This window comes from Pyxicephalus adspersus, chromosome 6 (assembly GCF_032062135.1).
Source record: "Pyxicephalus adspersus chromosome 6, UCB_Pads_2.0, whole genome shotgun sequence".
NCBI lineage: Eukaryota > Metazoa > Chordata > Amphibia > Anura > Pyxicephalidae > Pyxicephalus > Pyxicephalus adspersus.
In genome coordinates this window covers 36,206,910-36,225,403 of record NC_092863.1, presented here as the reverse complement: position 1 = coordinate 36,225,403, position 18,494 = coordinate 36,206,910, and the positions used below count along the sequence as shown (strand labels likewise).

General features: G+C 37.1%; 1 protein-coding gene across 1 annotated transcript in view; it reads left to right on the top strand.

Moving 5' to 3' along the window:
- POLE (DNA polymerase epsilon, catalytic subunit) overlaps positions 1 to 18,494 on the top strand; it is a 31,406-nt gene that overhangs the window by 10,740 nt on the left and 2,172 nt on the right. The window contains exons 16-46 of the mRNA XM_072415259.1: positions 561 to 668; positions 747 to 875; positions 963 to 1,065; positions 4,627 to 4,773; positions 5,243 to 5,388; positions 5,494 to 5,642; positions 5,743 to 5,835; positions 6,750 to 6,894; positions 6,977 to 7,134; positions 7,329 to 7,524; positions 7,785 to 7,999; positions 8,425 to 8,527; positions 8,776 to 8,856; positions 8,996 to 9,118; positions 10,493 to 10,705; positions 10,794 to 11,006; positions 11,091 to 11,234; positions 11,508 to 11,648; positions 11,865 to 12,018; positions 12,382 to 12,488; positions 12,770 to 12,946; positions 13,028 to 13,251; positions 14,307 to 14,527; positions 14,630 to 14,831; positions 15,031 to 15,204; positions 16,165 to 16,290; positions 16,373 to 16,505; positions 16,604 to 16,802; positions 16,938 to 17,069; positions 17,932 to 18,125; positions 18,247 to 18,447. Coding sequence (XP_072271360.1) covers positions 561 to 668; positions 747 to 875; positions 963 to 1,065; positions 4,627 to 4,773; positions 5,243 to 5,388; positions 5,494 to 5,642; positions 5,743 to 5,835; positions 6,750 to 6,894; positions 6,977 to 7,134; positions 7,329 to 7,524; positions 7,785 to 7,999; positions 8,425 to 8,527; positions 8,776 to 8,856; positions 8,996 to 9,118; positions 10,493 to 10,705; positions 10,794 to 11,006; positions 11,091 to 11,234; positions 11,508 to 11,648; positions 11,865 to 12,018; positions 12,382 to 12,488; positions 12,770 to 12,946; positions 13,028 to 13,251; positions 14,307 to 14,527; positions 14,630 to 14,831; positions 15,031 to 15,204; positions 16,165 to 16,290; positions 16,373 to 16,505; positions 16,604 to 16,802; positions 16,938 to 17,069; positions 17,932 to 18,125; positions 18,247 to 18,447 — 4,851 coding nt within the window. The remainder of the gene's footprint in view (positions 1 to 560; positions 669 to 746; positions 876 to 962; positions 1,066 to 4,626; positions 4,774 to 5,242; positions 5,389 to 5,493; positions 5,643 to 5,742; positions 5,836 to 6,749; positions 6,895 to 6,976; positions 7,135 to 7,328; positions 7,525 to 7,784; positions 8,000 to 8,424; positions 8,528 to 8,775; positions 8,857 to 8,995; positions 9,119 to 10,492; positions 10,706 to 10,793; positions 11,007 to 11,090; positions 11,235 to 11,507; positions 11,649 to 11,864; positions 12,019 to 12,381; positions 12,489 to 12,769; positions 12,947 to 13,027; positions 13,252 to 14,306; positions 14,528 to 14,629; positions 14,832 to 15,030; positions 15,205 to 16,164; positions 16,291 to 16,372; positions 16,506 to 16,603; positions 16,803 to 16,937; positions 17,070 to 17,931; positions 18,126 to 18,246; positions 18,448 to 18,494) is intronic.

The following is an 18,494-nucleotide window of genomic DNA, read 5'->3' as shown; positions in this document are numbered from 1 at the left end:
GGTCCTCAATAATCAGCTCATGGGACAGCCTCGCAGGTGTGTCCGTTAAGGTTGGGCGGGTGCCCACTGCGGGGCTCCTCTTCAATGGTAAAATGCCCAGTCTTGAAAGGAGATATCCAGGTTTTGACAGTGCTGTAGGAACGACACTTCTCCCCCAGTGTTTTGTGACCTTTCGGTGTGAATGTCCTTTGCTGACTTTCCCTGAAGAAACAAAAACTTCATTACGGCCCATAACTCCAATGACGTGAAACTTGCTTGTGCCTCTGTCATCACAGCTTCTCACTAAAGGAAAAAACAGTTTTTTCTTTAGTGAGAAGGCAAAGGCCTGATATTTGCAAAGTTACATACTTAGATATTAGGCTGTCATATGCCCCTGCACTCATTTTTGTTATTCACCTGGAAGGGGGCAAAGCCAGGAACTCGGCGCCCCCTCGTTTGTTACTTACTGTATACTTATTTTACCTTCTGTTTTGACCAACAAATTCTAAGAAATTGTAAACTTTCATAGGAGTTGTGCCTAATTGATACAAATGGTTTTATTTTTACTTGATCCCCTGAAGAATCCAGCAGCTTTTGACTTCCTGCTTCAGCGTGTGGAACTAACACTGCGTCATGCCATTGAAGAGGAGGAGAAGATACCTCTTGATCAAGTCACAAACTTCCAGGAGGTATAATATAGCTTTGACTAAAGCTGATTTATTTTTCTTCTACCATCGAATTCATGTTATCTTTTTGTCCATGTTAAGGTCTGTGATGAAATTAAGAAGAAACTAACCTCTCTCAAAGAGGTTCCAAATAGAATTGAATGTCCCCTTATTTACCATCTTGATGTGGGAGCTATGTATCCCAACATTATCCTCACCAATCGTCTACAGGTTAGTGCAAAGAAGTTTTGATTGTGTTCTCTGGCAGGTAAACTACAACTTTTCTTTTATTTGAGAAAAACTATTCCATTTTCACAGCCTTCTGCTATGGTTGATGAAGCAACATGTGCTGCTTGTGACTTCAACAAACCTGGAGCTACCTGTCAGAGGCGAATGACATGGAAATGGAGAGGGGAATTTAGTAAGTAGTGTTTGCAGATTTAGAGTAAAATAATTATACATAAGCCACTAACCGTTCTGTGGATATTAAATGGAGAAAACACGAATATTCAAATAATATTCTAAACTAGCCTTTTCCTACATTTTTATTATGGGTAAACCCTTGAAACAACTTTTAGGTGTTCAAGGAACTCTGTCTATAATTACAATATCATCCTGGTGGTCAATGGGAAGAATGCCTATTATATTTGTCTGTTACTTGGAAGAATGTTATTCTCCGGCCAAAAAACATTATTGGTGTCACTTATTTGACCTGGGAGATACAAAATGCTCATTTCTCAAGGAACCCAGCAACCTTTGAAGGAACCCTGGTTGAAAAGGATTGTTTAAATGTATGAAGGAACAACACTTTGCTAGTGCTTTCTTTTTGTAACCTTTCTTGCACTTCACATGACAGGATAGTGATGCCACCATTGTGTAATAAAATATAAATTGGCTAAAAATACTTACTCCTTTTTTCATTTAGATTTCTTACATGATTTTTGTAAGGTAGTATTCATTATATTGTTATTAGAACAGAATTAAAAGGATGGCTGTACTTTTAAAAACAGTAGCTCTTTAAATACAATAAAGTACGGGTATCTGGACACCTCCAGGTTTCTAAACTTTGTAGAAATCCACATTAGAGTGGAGACTTATAGCTGCAGCGGAGGGTTGGTGGTGCAATCCCTTATTCATGCCCCTTCTTTTGGAATGGGATTTTAAACCTTTGACAAATGGTGTATAGCAAGGAATATCAAGAAAACATTCAGATATGTTTTTACTATTTTCTCTGTAGTTTGAAAGCTGTAATTGTACGCCCTGGTCACTATCTAGTATATTTAGTAGAATAGTGTTAATATGATTATTTACCAATAACTGACATGTAGGGATTTAACATTTCAATATGGCTTGTTTTGTTGCAAATACCAAATAACATTTGTAATAGTTGTGCTTTTTTATGTCAGATACTTGCAGGAACCTGGTATTAACACGCAGAGAGGGGTATTCCTGTAATAAGAATTATTTTATTTATAAGTGGTATAATACAATATTATTGAATCTGCTTCATGAGGTCCCTTTGCTATTTAGAAAATTGTATTGGTAATTAATGTCTGTCTGCTTCTTATAGTATTGCTCTCCACTAATGAAGATTTCATTCAGGTTTTTTCCTTTGTAGAAACAATTAGTGGTGTCTGGAAGCTAGTGACATTAATTTCTATTAAATCAACTATCCATTAGGGACTTAGATTTCAGCATATTATCAAATTAGTATGATAAAGCAGCCTTTTCCATGTTAAACAGTTTTCAGTATATGCTGATGATATGCTGGATGTAGAGTTATTTAGGGAAACACAATCTGCAATTTGTAAAATTTTGTGCTTTTGACTTTTGTGTCTCCAGTTATGAAAGATCTTTGTTTTCTGTGTAGTAACATAACTACGAAGCATCAGTTTTATAAGCTTTTATAGTTTGTATTCATTGGCGGGTTCGGGTGGTCCAGTTTTTTGTTTTTTTTTAAAAGCAACTAACAATAAAATACAATACAGAAAAATAAATGCTAACATATGACACTAAACCAGCAAATCGCATATTACAGAGCATATGAGAAGCACTAACATATTGAGTACCGGTCGACACATATCATCACAAACAATATCAAACAGTTTGGTACAAAAGGAAGTGACCAGTAGGTGTCAGGCATTACTACCACAGTATCAGACACAAATGTTGCATTAGTAAAAAATAGAAAACCATGTTGGGGGAGAGAGAGAAAGGGAACAGAGAAGAGAAAAAGGAGATAGAGAGGGGGAGAAAAAGAGGAGTGTAATGGGGGGGGGGGGGAGGTAAGGGGAGTGAGCGACCCACAAAACTGAAGGGTACTAATCAGGTGATCCAAGCAGCCCTCTATAAGCGGCTGTACTCTTGAAATCATCCCAGTAGAACCAGGTGCGTGCCGGGGCTCTGTGATGGCTGCTTCCTTGGCTTTGTCAGTTCTTCCATATATTGTTAACCCTGGCAATCCGGTTGGTTCAGTTTTAAACAGTTTTTTACCTGCTTCAGCCAGGTTTTTTATTCCTATAGAATTGTTTGGGATTCCAGAAATGAGCTAGTTGGCACTGGCCCTTAATGATCTCAGAAGTTCCTCAAGCTAATTTCATGACACCAGCCCATAGGCAGTTTATTAAGGTTCTTTTCAGATCCCACAAAAACTTTAATGTTGTCTGCCTCTCATCCTTTCCTGAAAACAAACCAAGGAAGCCTACATTACTCAGAATATTAAAGGACCCCAAACAATGCTGGTAACTATTTGTGTTCGACTCAAACTAGGATTTGATTCTTGTGAGGCAAGGGTGCCAATTTCCTGTAATAAAGTTGATGCTTAGAAAGCTTTGCCCACTTTGATTGTACCTTCTCCCTACCCATTTATCAACAGATTGGCTTCTTAACAAAACCATGGCCCCCTATGCCTGCCCAACAGCCAGAATGTGTGAATGGCTCAATATCTGAACCTGTATTTTCAGCTGAGCATGCCAAGACTGTTTCCACACTTTTACATTTCAGCCATGGAACTTTTTGATAACTCCAATATTCAAGTTGTAAGCAAATGAGAAAAACAACACGCGCAGGCGATTTTACAACTTTATACTACTTTATGCACCAAAGCCCAAAATAGTTTTTTTTACATTTCAAAATATTTTAAAACCTTTTTGGGCTTTTCTTTTGTTTGTTTGATTTTTTTGTTGTATCTTCAAAGGCAACACCAATAAATCAGTAGTTCTTCATTTATCCTTGGCTGCAGGAAAGTGCTCCTATTTTACAGTGGACCACTGAAGCCATAAAACATCTGGCAGTGTATGTCCCAGTCTTCCCAATACAGATCAATTGTGTAGTTTATATTATCCCCTATTTTTCAAGATGATGTTGGCCCCAGAAATGGGAGAATGACACATAGCATGTATTATTTGTATCTATTCTTTTAATCATGGTCCTTCTGTATTGCCTGATTTGCACTTTATTTGTGTACTGGGCCCAAGAGCTTGTAAGTGCTCTGGTGGCAAAGCGTAGCTTTAGAGGCCAGGTGGCTCAGGTAGACAGACTGTGTGTGTGTAGCCTGTATGCTGTGAAAACCCAGAAGGTCTCCCAAATTTTTTAGGGCTGTGGTACCAATAGCTCTGACAAGTGTCAGAGAATGAGCCAAGACGCCAAGTTTGTGTTTTCCTTGTCCCGCTGTGATGACTGATCCCCTTTCAGATGAAGACCCTGAAGATTACATTGTATTGATTTTTTTGTGAAAAAAAATAAGCAGAGCACCCTAAATAAAAATATTGTCTATTGCTCAGTGTGTTAGGGTTTTTATTTATTTTTTGTTAATTTGATACTGTAACCTTCTTTCATCTTGACTCATTAGCAGTTACTTCTATTATATATACTTAAAGTTCTGTTTATTCATGTAAATTAAAATACTGTCAACAGCAAAGTGATTCTTTGTATTACATCTTTGTAAAAAATTATTTGATGAAATTCAATCTGTTTAATGCAGTGCCAGCCAGTCGCAGTGAGTATCATCGGATACAGCAGCAGTTAGAATCCGAAAAGTTCCCTCCACTCTTCCCTGGAAACCCACCTAGAGCTTTTCATGAGCTTAACAGAGAGGAGCAGGCCAAATATGAGAAGAAGCGGCTTGCAGGTGAGCAGGCACTACAGACAACATATTTACATGCATAATATATTATTACACAGTATTTATAAAGCACTAATACCATCTTACACAGAGCTGTACAAAGTTCTTAGTCATGTCACTGGCTGTCCCTCAAAGGGGCTCACAATCTAATGTCCCTACCATTGTCCTATATGTCTTAGTCAATTTTGGGGGAGAAGCCAATTACCTAACTGCAAGTTTTTGGAATGTGGGAGGAAACCCACGTAAACACAGTGAGAATCTGCAAACTCCCATGCTTATAGTGTCCTGGCCAAGATTCAAACCTTTAATCTAGCGCTGCAAAGGCCATAGTGCTAACCTCTGAGCTCAATACATAATGCTTTATATGTTCTGGTATTTATTGGGTGGATTATTTATTATTAATATTAAACTGGATTTATATAGCGCCAACATGTTACGCAGCACTGGATGTTACAGTTGTTCCCTCTCTTTTCAGATTATTGCAGGAAAGCCTACAAAAAGATCCATATCACAAGACTGGAAGATCGTGTAACCACCATTTGCCAGCGGGAGAACTCCTTCTATGTTGATACTGTACGAGCTTTTAGAGACCGCAGATATGAGTTCAAGGGATTGCACAAGGTGTGTAACAATTGAATGCAGTATTTGTTCTGTAACATGTGCTATTGTGTTTCTTCATGCCTTGTAAGGAGGAAACTCTTACTTCTCCTATGTTTCTCCACAAAGGTGTGGAAGAAGAAATTGTCTGCTGCAATGGAAAGTGGAGATGCTGCTGAAGTGAAGAGATGCAAGAACATGGAGATACTTTATGAATCACTACAGTTGGCTCACAAATGTATTTTGAACTCTTTTTATGGATATGTCATGCGCAAAGGGTATGTTTTTAACAAAATGATCAAAAGGCACTTAAATATATATTTATATCAGTCTGAACTATTGTTGAAGACTTCTGACATAACGTCTTTTTTATTACAGGGCTCGATGGTACTCTATGGAAATGGCGGGTATTGTGTGCTATACAGGGGCTAACATTATCACACAGGCTCGAGAGCTAGTTGAACAGATTGGGTGAGTCTTTGCAGCTTAGTGTACATTCTACAGAAGATTTCGAAAAGGCAGGTACTTTGTTTTATTACACAGGGGACTTGGCATGTCTCTTTTACAATAAAGAGCTTGCTTGTAATTTTATTTTTTTTAAAGAGCACTGAACTCTATTGGATATATATTTTGCTTGTGTAAGGAACAGATACTTTAAAAATTTGGTATTTTAAAGACTGATTATCTTGATATCGTTATCTAATGTGATATTTAAGGATCCATATTGGTATTGTAATAATTGACGTGCATAGGCAAATATGGGCATGCAAACTGCAAACTTGTATGTTGTGTCTAAGCAGTACCTTGAAAGATATGGACTTCCTCCTAAAAACTAGAAGTGATCTTAAGCTTCATATATGAATATCTATTGTGTCAGATGATCTATGGTATTGTCCCTCTGACTGCAAGTCTTCAAAAGATATAAATTGGGAGGTGGTTATGTCTCTTGCTAGGGAGGAACTGTAATGTGAAGACCTTCAGCCCATGTCTTCATTTTGGATGTGTGATAGTTTCTTTATCAGATCACCTATCATTCAGGGGGAAGCTGAAAACCTTCTTTCTCTTTGAAGATTTCTGCCTCTGAAAAAAAGACATTGTGCATTGATCTGCACTGTAAGTCAGTAACTGGGGAAATATTATCTGTAGGAAGCCTATAAACAGTGATGTTATTAGTCATTTGCTCTTCACTTGCCTGTTTTGAGCACAGCTTTCACAGTTCAGGTTTAGTATATATACAGGGCCTTCAAGCCAGTTTTCCTGACTCTTTTATATGTGGGTTCTCTATGAAAAGTGTATATCTTTGTCTTGTATAGGTTTACCTCCTTCCAATATGTTTGTTAGGGTGTCATTTGACTGTAATGTAATTTCCTGTTTCATTTGTTTAGGAGACCCCTTGAGCTGGACACAGATGGAATCTGGTGTGTTTTGCCAAACAGTTTTCCTGAGAACTTTGTCATTAAATCCGCAAATGCCAAAAAGCCAAAAGTGACAATATCCTACCCTGGGGCTATGCTCAATATCTTGGTGAAGGTAGGATACTTGTTAATTCAAGGTGTATTTTAGTTGGCAAGGATTCTGGTGTATCAAACATATCCACCTTTTTATCTTTCAGGAAGGATTTACAAACCATCAGTACCAGGAACTTGTTGATCCAGCTAATCTAACATATGTAACTCGTTCAGAAAACAGCATTTTCTTTGAGGTTGATGGACCTTATCTAGCCATGATCCTTCCAGCTTCAAAAGAGGAGGGGAAAAAGCTAAAGAAGAGGTAAGACTTTTATTTATATTTGGTTGTTTGGAGTTGCATGTTGTATATGGGTTAATCTTGTAACAAATCCCAAATTGTTCACATAAAGCATTGCCCTCTATTTCTTTTTAATATTTTCCTCCTCTGTGTTCTTTATCAAGAAATGTATTTATGTGCATATGAATGTCCAATAAATCAGTTTAAATTTTCTTTAGATATGCTGTGTTTAATGAGGATGGCTCACTTGCTGAGCTCAAAGGTTTTGAGGTGAAACGTCGAGGTGAGCTGCAGCTAATCAAGATCTTCCAATCTTCTGTATTCGAGGCTTTCCTGAAAGGAAGCACTCTGGAGGAGGTTTATGCATCAGTAGCTAAAGTTGCAGATTACTGGTTGGATGTTCTGTATAGCAAGGTGAGTGACACAAGATCCCACTGTTATTAAATTCTAAGAGCTGGTGGCACAAGATCTGAGTTTGGATCAAAGAGTTTGTTCTTTGGGAACCAGTGCATTACAAAACATTTTTTTTTTGTAATTGTAGGTATAGATTTAGTAATAAATGATTTTGTTCAGTGACCAAATTAGTATGATCTTTCAAACTTTCAATGTGCTGTGTTTTTTTTTTTTTTTTTTTTTTTTTTTTTTTTTTTTTTTTTTTTTTTTTTTTTTTTTAGGCCGCCAACATGCCAGACTCAGAGTTGTTTGAGCTGATCTCTGAAAATCGCTCTATGTCCAGACGCCTAGAGGATTATGGAGAGCAAAAATCCACTTCTATCAGTACTGCCAAACGTCTAGCTGAGTTTTTAGGAGACCAGATGGTAAAAGATGCAGGACTTAGTTGTCGTTATGTTATATCTCGCAAACCTGAAGGGTCTCCTGTTACAGAGAGGTGAGATTTTTTTTGTCATTTTTTTTGGTGGGTGAGAGAAATAGTTGGCCCATGATTTAAAATAATTGGTTATTACTGTAAACTTTTTTGATGTACAGATACCTAACAAAAATGTGATGTTGAAAGCAATTTTTAATGCCCACAACATTCTATTTACACAAATAAAAGCTAAGATTGTTAAGCACTCCTCTTAAAGACACATTAAACTAAGCATCCTGTATATCCTCTAAATTTTTCTAAGTAAGACGAAAGGAGACTTAATAACTGTGACCTCAGCCGATGCCTTCAGCTAAGTGTACAAAGTCTTTTGATTTTATTTTTTCATTACATGATGGAAATGAGGTTAATAGTGTCAGCTGTATACAAGCACACATTTTGTTGGATATTTGTGGTGGTTGTTTTACTATATACTTCTTACTTTTCAGAGCCATTCCACTTGCAATCTTTCAAGCTGAGGTAGGAGTGAAGAGACATTACCTGCGCAAATGGCTGAAAAACCCATCTTTACAAGACCTGGATATTCGTTCGGTCAGTGATCTTGCTGCTGCTTGTTTTTTTAATGAGAAGCTTTACTTCAAGAACTACAGAGGCTGCCATTACTAACTACTTTAGGAATGTAATTTGTCTGGCAGTCTATGGGTTTATTATGTTCTAAAAGAAAAAATTATTGATTTGCCTACATATGTATTCATATCATAATTCCACAATATGACAGACAACTGGCATTTTCATTATAATGCTATAATTTCTAAGTTTTTTTTTCTCTCCTCCTGTAGATTTTAGACTGGGACTACTACATTGAGCGACTGGGTAGTGCTATTCAGAAGATCATTACTATTCCTGCAGCATTACAACAGGTATGTCAAACTCAAATGATTTTAATTAAATGTCATTCAATGTATTTGTGCTCATTTGTAGTGTAACGTGTATAAAATATTCATGCTATATAATGGTCATGTTTCAAATAATTGTTACTTTAAATTTTTCTTGGGCTAGGTGAAGAATCCTGTTCCACGTGTGAGACACCCAGACTGGCTACATAAGAAGTTGCTTGAGAAGAATGACATCTACAAGCAAAAACGAATTAATGAATTGTTTACTGTTGAGGGAAAGAAACAGGTTAATCTACTTTCTTTAACTCCTAAAAAGCTTATTGTTGTGCTTGCTTATCAGGGTACCCTATTACGTTTACATGCACCTTAATGCTTTGTGTATGCATAGCAGTGATTTGCTGTATTTGTTGTGTCATGTAGAAAGGAACTGAACATCTTTATACAGCATTGCAAAACTTCCAAAGAAGTTTAAATAGGTTATTGCAAAAAGAACCTTCATAACATTTAATTTAGGATTTAAATACTTGGCCTGTTAAAATATTAAGGTTGATATGTTTTATGTACTTGTACCATGATGGCTTGCTCCTCCGGCTCTGACGAATACATTTAGGGCTCTATTTATAAAACCCGAAATCTAACATTCCCTCGTCGGAATCTACCAGGTCCATATGTTTCAGTGGAAAGAAAATTTGATTCCCACAGAGTTTTTTTTGAGGAAATGTTGGATTCCCTGTTTAATAAATAGAGCCCTTAGTCTTAGATTCTTATCCTGTACTGGATCACATTGTACTTTATGGTTTTATATAATCCATAAGGTGGAGCTGTTCTCTAAAAGTCTGGGTGTTAACACATGTTTTTGCTGCAATATCATTACAAATTGTGTTTGTAGGCAGATAAAGATTGTGGTCATCATTGTTGTTTAGTCTTTGCTTTTTCTAAAGAAAAAGTAACCTGCATTCTTGGCTTTATAATAGACCTATATTCATTAATAATTAGTTATTTCCTGGTAATGCATGTTTTTACCCTGATTTCTGTTTAGCAGTGATCTCATTAGGTCTTAATTATTGGTTGTGTGGTATTGGAGTTGCAGTTGTTAAAATACTTATGCTTTCATTGACAATTCACATGAAACCATCATGGTTTCATAATTAGATCGGATGTAACCTGCACACTGTTTCCATGTTGCATCCAGTAATTAGGTCTTTGCTAATGGCCTTTTTCCACAGGAACATGGATAACACATGACATTTAACCCACACCGAGCTAGAATTTTAAAATAAATCACCAAGCACAATAGTATTACAATCCCCATGTGTGAAATTATTGTGTACATGTACAGTGTATTGTACAGTACAGATTGTTTATGATGCTGAATGATACATCTAGATTGTTTCATTATACATTTGGGGAAAAAAAAAAGTTTGTGACAGTTTTGTAGAATAGGTGTCGAGAAACTTGTGACCTCCAAAACTTGAATAACTGTAGCATGAGACTTCGTAAAGAAACTGTTAAACATAGGTTTTGGGTACTCAGTACTTATTTTTGAGCATGGACATGTCCTAAAAGTTTGTAACTAACGAAATAATACATTTTGTTTTCTTAATAAAAGCAGTAAATTATTGCTGATCATCAAAGCGTTTTGTTTTTTTGTCATTTTAAGGTCACAGCACAGATCCAGGAGCAAGATCCCTCTCAAACGCCAGACATTGAAGATTTTGGTGTAGGTAAACGCCTCCAGCCTGCCATTCCTATAAGTACAAAAAGAAAACGTATACCAACAACTGAGGAGAGCCAGGGTGACTCCCAGGATGTTGCACTTACACAGTCTTGGAGAGAGGTTCTGGGTCCTCCTCCGCCTCTGGGTACTACAAAAGTGAGTAAATTATATTCCAAAACTCTTTGTTTACGTCTTTCTGGTTTTTGGGAGTTGAAATGCACGTTGTATTAAAACCATTTTTTAGGAAGAGAGACTTCTTTGGTTGCGTTACCACAAGAAAAAGTGGGAGATACAGGCACGTCAGCGCAAAGAGCGCCAAAAAAAGCGTCGTCTAGAGGATGGGGATGCAGCTCCTGGAGCAGGAGGTATAGTTCGGGAAACCCAAGCTGCTGGGTTAGGCAACTTCCTGCGTAGAACGGCTCGCAGCATTCTTGACATGCCCTGGCAGATTGTGCAGGTTTGTAATAATATCTAGTCCGTTAATTTTTAGGATAAGTGATGCAGCAGACTAACAATTTACATGTAACCATTTTCTTTATAGATTGGAGATAGTAGCCAACCAGGTATCTACCGCTTGTGGGCTGTCATTGGCAGCGACTTGCACTGCATCAAGATCAATATACCACGCGTTTTTTTGGTCAATCAGCGTGTTCCCAAAACAGAGGAGGGAGCTGTATACAGGAAGGTGAGGGTTGTTTTCATTTATATTACCTTTTTACAATCTTTTTTAGGCTCAGTGTTGATAAAAAGCACTGACTCTTCAGAAATTAGGAACGTTTTGTAGAGTTTTTCTTTTTCATACAGTTGTTTTTAGATGTTGCAGAGTAAAAAAAAAAAAAAAAAAAAAGCCAGACAAAATGTAACATTTCTGGTACTGACAAAAGCGCACCTGCTTTTTTTAAATTCTTCAATGCACTCTACACATATTACCATCTTATATTTATTCTGTCTTTTTTAGGTAAATAGGATCCTACCTCGCTCCAATCCAGTGTACCATCTGTATGAATATTCTGTGCCTGAGGACATGTACCAGGAGCATATCAATGAAATCAATGCTGATCTGTCTGCCCCTGACATCGAGGGAGTGTATGAGACTCAGGTAGTGGTTTAGTATGTCTTTCTTATCTGAGGCGAAAGTAACATTTTAAGAGCCGTTAAATACCACGTTTGACTAAAAAGTTTTTAGGCTGTAAGAATCAGTTGTGTTTGAGAAATTCGCTTTTTAGGTTACCAAAATGTATGTTACAAGTAAAACATAAACGTGTCTACTAAATTTAAGCTTGTCATGAAGTATGTGTTCTTCCTCATTGCTTAGGTCCCTTTACTGTTGCGGGCTGTGATCCAGCTTGGATGTGTGTGTATGGTGAATAGGCAGATGGTTCGGCACTATTCGGGAAGAGAAACTGACACATTTGAGTTGGATTGCTTGGAAATGAAGTCACTGGCCCAGTACAGTTACCTGGAACCAGGTAAATAACCAGCAAAAAAACCTACTTTAATCCTTTAATGCATTGTTTGGTGTTGGCACTGTGGCCTTGTCTTACCAGTGTCACCATTTAAGCACATATTTCTATATCTGCAGTAGGGATACTAAACCTGTTGCTCTAGGGGCAGGTACAGATCTAATTAATGTCTTTTTTTTTTTTTTTTTTCTCTGTAAAGCATGAGCTGCCAAAGATTCACCTTGAAGCAATTAGATTTTTCAGCTCTTTGCTGGCCAAAGTATATATTTGTATAAAGTGATCCACAATTTTCCTTAAGCTTCTAAATCCTATCATATTTATGTTTATGCTAATGCACATTAATGTGTTTTTCATTTTCTTTTTTCACAGGAAGTATCAGACATATTTACCTATACCACAATTCTCAAGGGCACAAAGCATTGTTTGGACTGTTTATACCATCACAGAGGAAAGCTGCTGTGTTTGTAGTGGACACGGTGAGATTGTTATGTATCTTTTGTAGCAGGGGTCCCCAACCCCCACCGTCTGACAAGTGGGCCACGAGCACACATAGACCAGCAGTGGTCCGCTGCTCCGACCATTTTTTCTTTTTCTTTTTTTTTTATATAATTTTCTCCTGACTACTATTAAAGTTTCTTACAGACACTACAAGGTGTCCTACTCTTGTGTAATGCTAAGAACTGTTAAGTGTAACCAACTGAATAAAATGGTAAAGGATGCCATAAAGCTTTATTGGATTTTTTTTTATTTTTTAAAGGTACGTAGTAACCAAATGCCAAACCTTGGCAATATGTATACCAGCGAACACACTGCAATGCAAGAGAAGGTCGATCCTGAGCTTTTACCTCCTGAAAAACATGTGTTTGAGGTTCGAGCAGAGACAGACTTAAAGACCGTCTACAGGGCTATCCAGAGATTGCTTTTGGGCTACAAGGTAAATAAAATACCATCTAACTGAAGTTATTAGAAAAACAAAAAGCAAGCAGTAAACCAAGTCTTTAACTGTATTTATTAGGATGAGAGACGTGGCCCAACCTTAATTGCAGTACAGTCTAACTGGCCTTTAAAAAGGCTGACAAGTGGAATGCCAGTTCTGGAGGAGTTCCCTCTTGTTCCAGTACGTGTGACGGATGACATAAACTATAATGTCCTAGACTGGCAGCGGCATGGTGCCCGTAGAATGATCCGCCATTATCTTAATTTGGACAGCTGTTTATCACAGGCTTTTGAAATGGCCAGGTAAGAAATGACATTAATATACAGCTATAGGTGGCAGAAGAAAAATGCCTTAAAAAGAGTTCTAAAGAAGTAAATTCAATTATGCAAATCAATTTTCAAACCTTCATCCTGAAAACATTAAGGACTCATTCATCCTTGTGCCTTGTGGAAGCAAATGGTTTAAAACTATGCATTGTGGTACATTGACTTTCTAAGGGTCAAGCATTTTGTGAACCATTGTGTTCCTGGGTATTGCATTCATAAAAACACAGCTGCCATATTGCCACACCCATAACCAAAGGCAAGTACAGCTATATGTGTGATGTTGTAGAGCAGAAGTCAGCAAACTTTTTTTTTTTTTTTTGCCACTAGGCCATTTCAGGGGTAGGCAGGAGCAGACAAGGCTGGACTCTCTCTCGAGTCCCACCCTAATGGCTCTGCCTCCCACCAGGAACACCCCCTGAAGGTAAATCCCTCTCCTCCGCTTATGAAGTTAAAAATATGAGAACGGATGGCTCCAAAAAAAAACTAATGGGACTCTGCAGTGGCAAAGTCTGTTGAAGATGCAGCACCTATAGCAGAATATTCATCCATATGTTTATTCGACAAAACCAGGAGAACAAGGTGGAGCTCCACTGTTGCAAATCTGCCTTTATTTTACACCCCTGTTTAAAAGTAGATATGCCTATGACAGAGGGTTAGAGTTAAAGAAACACATACACATTTTAAAATAAAATGATAGGTATATTGATGAATATAATTAAAAAAATATAAATAAATATATAAAAACCTCATTAAAGTCTACTAAAATGTTTGTATGATTTAGTACCATTGCATTAAAGCAAAAGTGCTGGTCAGCAGCTTGGTCACCCTGAGAAAAAGCAAGAGGGACATTAGATCTTATGATAAAACACAAAACTTTGAGATAATAGAACATAAGTATCCTTTTTAGATGAATGTAATTTATTTTGTGATTAAGTGCTGACCTAAAATAGGCTTTTTGCTTTTCTGGTTTTGATTTGCAATTTTAATTTTTCTGGTAAAGTTTTGGTTAATTTTGCCTCCACTGTTTTCAGATATTACCATCTTCCTGTGGGTAATTTGCCTGATGATGTGTCTACATTTGGCTCAGACCTGTTCTTTGCAAGGCATCTTAAACGTCACAATCACCTCCTGTGGCTCTCCCCTGGCCCCCGACCTGACCTTGGGGGCAAAGAAGCAGATGACAACCGGCTAGTTATGGAGTTTGATGAGAGGGCGTCTGTGGAGATCAACAACCCAGGGTGCTACAATACTGGTATGAAGTTCATTAAAATCACAGTAACCTCTAGTACCCAAAACTATTCAAAAATACATGTGTATTTTTAAAACTTGTGATCTGTTTTTGTCATTGCTACAGTCTGTGTGGAGCTGGATATTCAGAGCCTGGCTGTAAACAGTATCTTGCAGTCACATCACATTAATGACCTAGAAGGCGCCGGCAGTATAGGCATCAGCTTTGATGTGCTGCAGCAGGCATCTCTCGAAGATATGGTTACTGGAAACCAGGCCACTGCTGTTGCTAGCTATGACGAGACAGCTCTTTGCTCAAACACGTTCAGGTACCGTATAGAAATCTTACAAAAAATGCTAACATGGTTTTTGTAGTTTTGTAAGATGTGATCTCTTCATCTATTTTGTGTTCTGCATATTTAGATGAACACAGTGAAAAATAAAACAAAAAAACTAAATGAATTTTGTAACACTTATAGCCATTTGAAGATTCCAATAAAGGTGGTTTTGTCTTTTTCCCTCACATAGGATATTAAAGAGCATGGTGGTGGGTTGGGTAAAGGAAATTACTCAGTTCCACAATGTCTATGCAGACAATCAAGTTATGCATTTTTATCGATGGCTACGAACTCCATCCTCTCTTCTTTATGACCCTGCTCTTCATAGAACACTCCACAACATGATGAAGAAACTGTTCCTACAGTAAGAAAATGAGATACTATAACTATGTTTAATGGAAATGGATGTTAACCTGTAATTAAATGTCACTTAGTTTGGAAAAGCACTGTATTCCTAAAACAAGCTGAATTTACTTGTGGAACAGTAGATCCAGTGTTGTTCATAAAACTCTTTCCTGGATTCTACAAGCCTTTTCTAAGAAAAAGAATGCAATGCTAAACTAAGTGCTTTATTTGGGTAGGCGTGCTAAAACATAAGAGGCTATCCTGAAAAGGTTTCTTAGTTTGTATTTCTGTGCACCTTATTCCATGTACATGTAAACCTAATATTAAACTGTATTTATAAAGCACCAACATATTACACAGCGCTGTACAATAAATAGGGGTAGCAAATGACAGACAGTGACACAAGAGAAAAAGAAGATCTTGCCAAAAAAACCTTGCAATATAAGAAGTAGGGGGGAAAGTAGCACAGTAAGACCTAGGAATAAACAATGGTGGGTATGTAGTGAGGGTTTAGGAGACAGAAGACAGATAGGCAAGTTTGAAATTTAGCCCCAATAACATTTAGACACACATGACTTGTGCTGGTGTGACTCCTCCTCCTGGCAGTCTGAGAAATATTAGTTCATGTAATTGCTATCCACTCTTATCCTGAAATTTATTTTTATTTTTTCCCTTTATTTGGAGTCTGAGCTTGATTATATTCCCTATTTGAGCCACTCCAGGCTCATTTTCTCATTAGAAACAATTGATAGGTTTATGAAATCTAAATAAAACATCTATTTTCATAATTTAAGTTCTGAGTGCCAAAAAGAACTTTTTACATAGTTTACCATACCATGATTTTTTGTAATATCAAATGATAATTTTGAATATGTTTGTAAAATGCAAAGTTACTATGTTACAGCCTCTGTCAGATTAATAAATGCTCATTAGGATTAACTAGTGTTTTTTTTGTTTTTTTTTTCAAAATTTTCTTAAGGTTGGTTGCTGAATTTAAACGTCTGGGCTCTTCTGTAGTTTATGCCAACTTTAACCGCATTATCCTGTGCACAAAGAAACGCCGGGTAGAAGATGCTATAGCCTATGTTGAATACATTACTCAAAGGTAACATTCATTGCTTGATTTTTTTTGTTATCTTTTCTGTAAGTCTTTTAGATTTAGTTATGTAAGTCCATTTCTGTTGCAGCATTCACTCTAAGGAGATATTTCATTCTCTCACCATCTCATTTTCACGCTGCTGGGAGTTTTTGCTGTGGATGGACCCTGCTAATTATGGTGGCATTAAAGGCAAACTTCCTTCTAGTGTGCACTATGGAGAGGTCAGTCCCAGAGGATTGTTCAGCTAGAATATTAATGAAGCAAAGTTGTTAACCTTTGTAAATATTTTATGAATATGGGTTTGATTTTAATAATTCAGAGTAAGAAAAAGAAAAAATCCCAGGATAATGAAGAGGAAGGCAGTGATGAGGAGGATGAAGAAGAAGAAACTGATGACCACTCAGACAATGAACAGCCAGAGGACCAAGTTGAGGAAAGCTTGGAGAACAGCTGGAATATTGTCCAATATCTGCCTCAAGCAGCCTCATGTCAGAGTTATTTCCTGATGATCATTTCAGGTGGGTGAAAGTTTTTCCTGTCTGTTGTCTATATCCACCCATCTGTATGTGACTACATCACTTGTTAAGTTCAAGATACAACCTTCTTGTATTGTTTATATTATAAAACATGGATATTTAATTTTTTTATTGCAGCTTACATTGTAGCTGTCTACCATAGCATGCGAGAGGAGATGAGACGAAATGCTCCTGGTAGTACACCAATCAAGCGCAGGCAGAATAGCCAGGTGTCCCAAGAGGTAGTAGGTGAAACTGGTTCCATGCCAGGTAAGAAATCATGCGTGCGAATATTTGAATTCTTGTCTGCAAATCTATATTAAAAAGCAACAAATTAACTGAGAAAGTGCTAAGTAATTTGACACTTGCCAGACAGAAAATTTAACTGTACCCATTCTATGGAAGTCAAATATTTAGATATTCTTCTTTACAACCAGTAAACAAGCTATAAAACAACCTCCTTTTAAACTTATGCATGTACTGTTGTACTGTGAAGCAATGCATCCATAAATTCCCCATCGGAAGCACTGAAATTCCAGCTCCTCTTCCTTTCTTTTGAAAGTTACACTTACTCTACAGTACCTGCACCTATGTAGTTCAGTGAGGGTTGGTTTAAAAAAAACTATTAAGCACAAAAAAGCATGTAAATACCTTACTGTCCATAACCTTAACACAATTTAAACAGTCTACTAGAAAGACATGTTGCAGTCCTCTTACCTCTGATGTACCTAGCTCTCTCCCGTAGAATCCCGGACCTTTTGTGATAGCAGAAGTAATATCATTCCTGTTTGAATTTTCCATCTAGTAAAATTAAATATCCAACTGGGAGAGGTTTCTTTTTAGCAGTTAAGAACTCATGCTAAGTTTGGAGTTTGTAAAAGACAAAAAAAAAAGACTCAACTCTGTCTACACCTAGAAATGAAATGCATTTTGGGTGGAATTGGGCTTTAATTGTTCTGGTGGTTGCTGAAGTCTAACTTTTTATCACAGTAAACACTATTATCAGAAAACCCCTCTTCAAATTTGTATTTTTATGGACTTTATTTTTACACTTTAAATTAGTCTATTCTCTCTCTGCATTTGTAATGTTGCTAGTCAATTGTTTTTTCCTAATACTCTTATCTTTTTACAGGTTTAATCACATTTTCACAGGACTATGTTGCAAATGAGCTGACACAAAACTTATTTACAATTACACAAAAGATACAGAAAAAAGTGACAGGGACACGTCATGTCACTGAGCCATCTGAAATGTTTCCTGTCTTACCTGGATCCCATTTGCCCCTAAACAACCCTGCATTGGAGTTTATAAAATATGTTTGTGAGGTGAGACATTGAGTGGTGTATTATGGGTATATAAAACACCATTATATTACCATATCTGCAATAGATAATTACTTAGTTTTGGGGGTTCTATGTACATCTACTATAAAATTTTCCCCCACAGGTTCTTTCTCTGGATTCCAATATAACCAACCAGGTGAACAAGCTAAAAAGAGATCTCTTGCGACTAATTGATGTGGGAGAATTCTCTGAGGATGCACAATTTAAAGATCCCTGTCGCTCATACATCCTTCCAGAGATCATTTGCAGGAACTGCAATTTCTGCCGTGACCTCGACTTGTGCAAAGATCCTTTACTCAGTCAGGTTTGTTCAAAGATTATCATTGCTTTATAGATTGTGTTTCCTTTAAG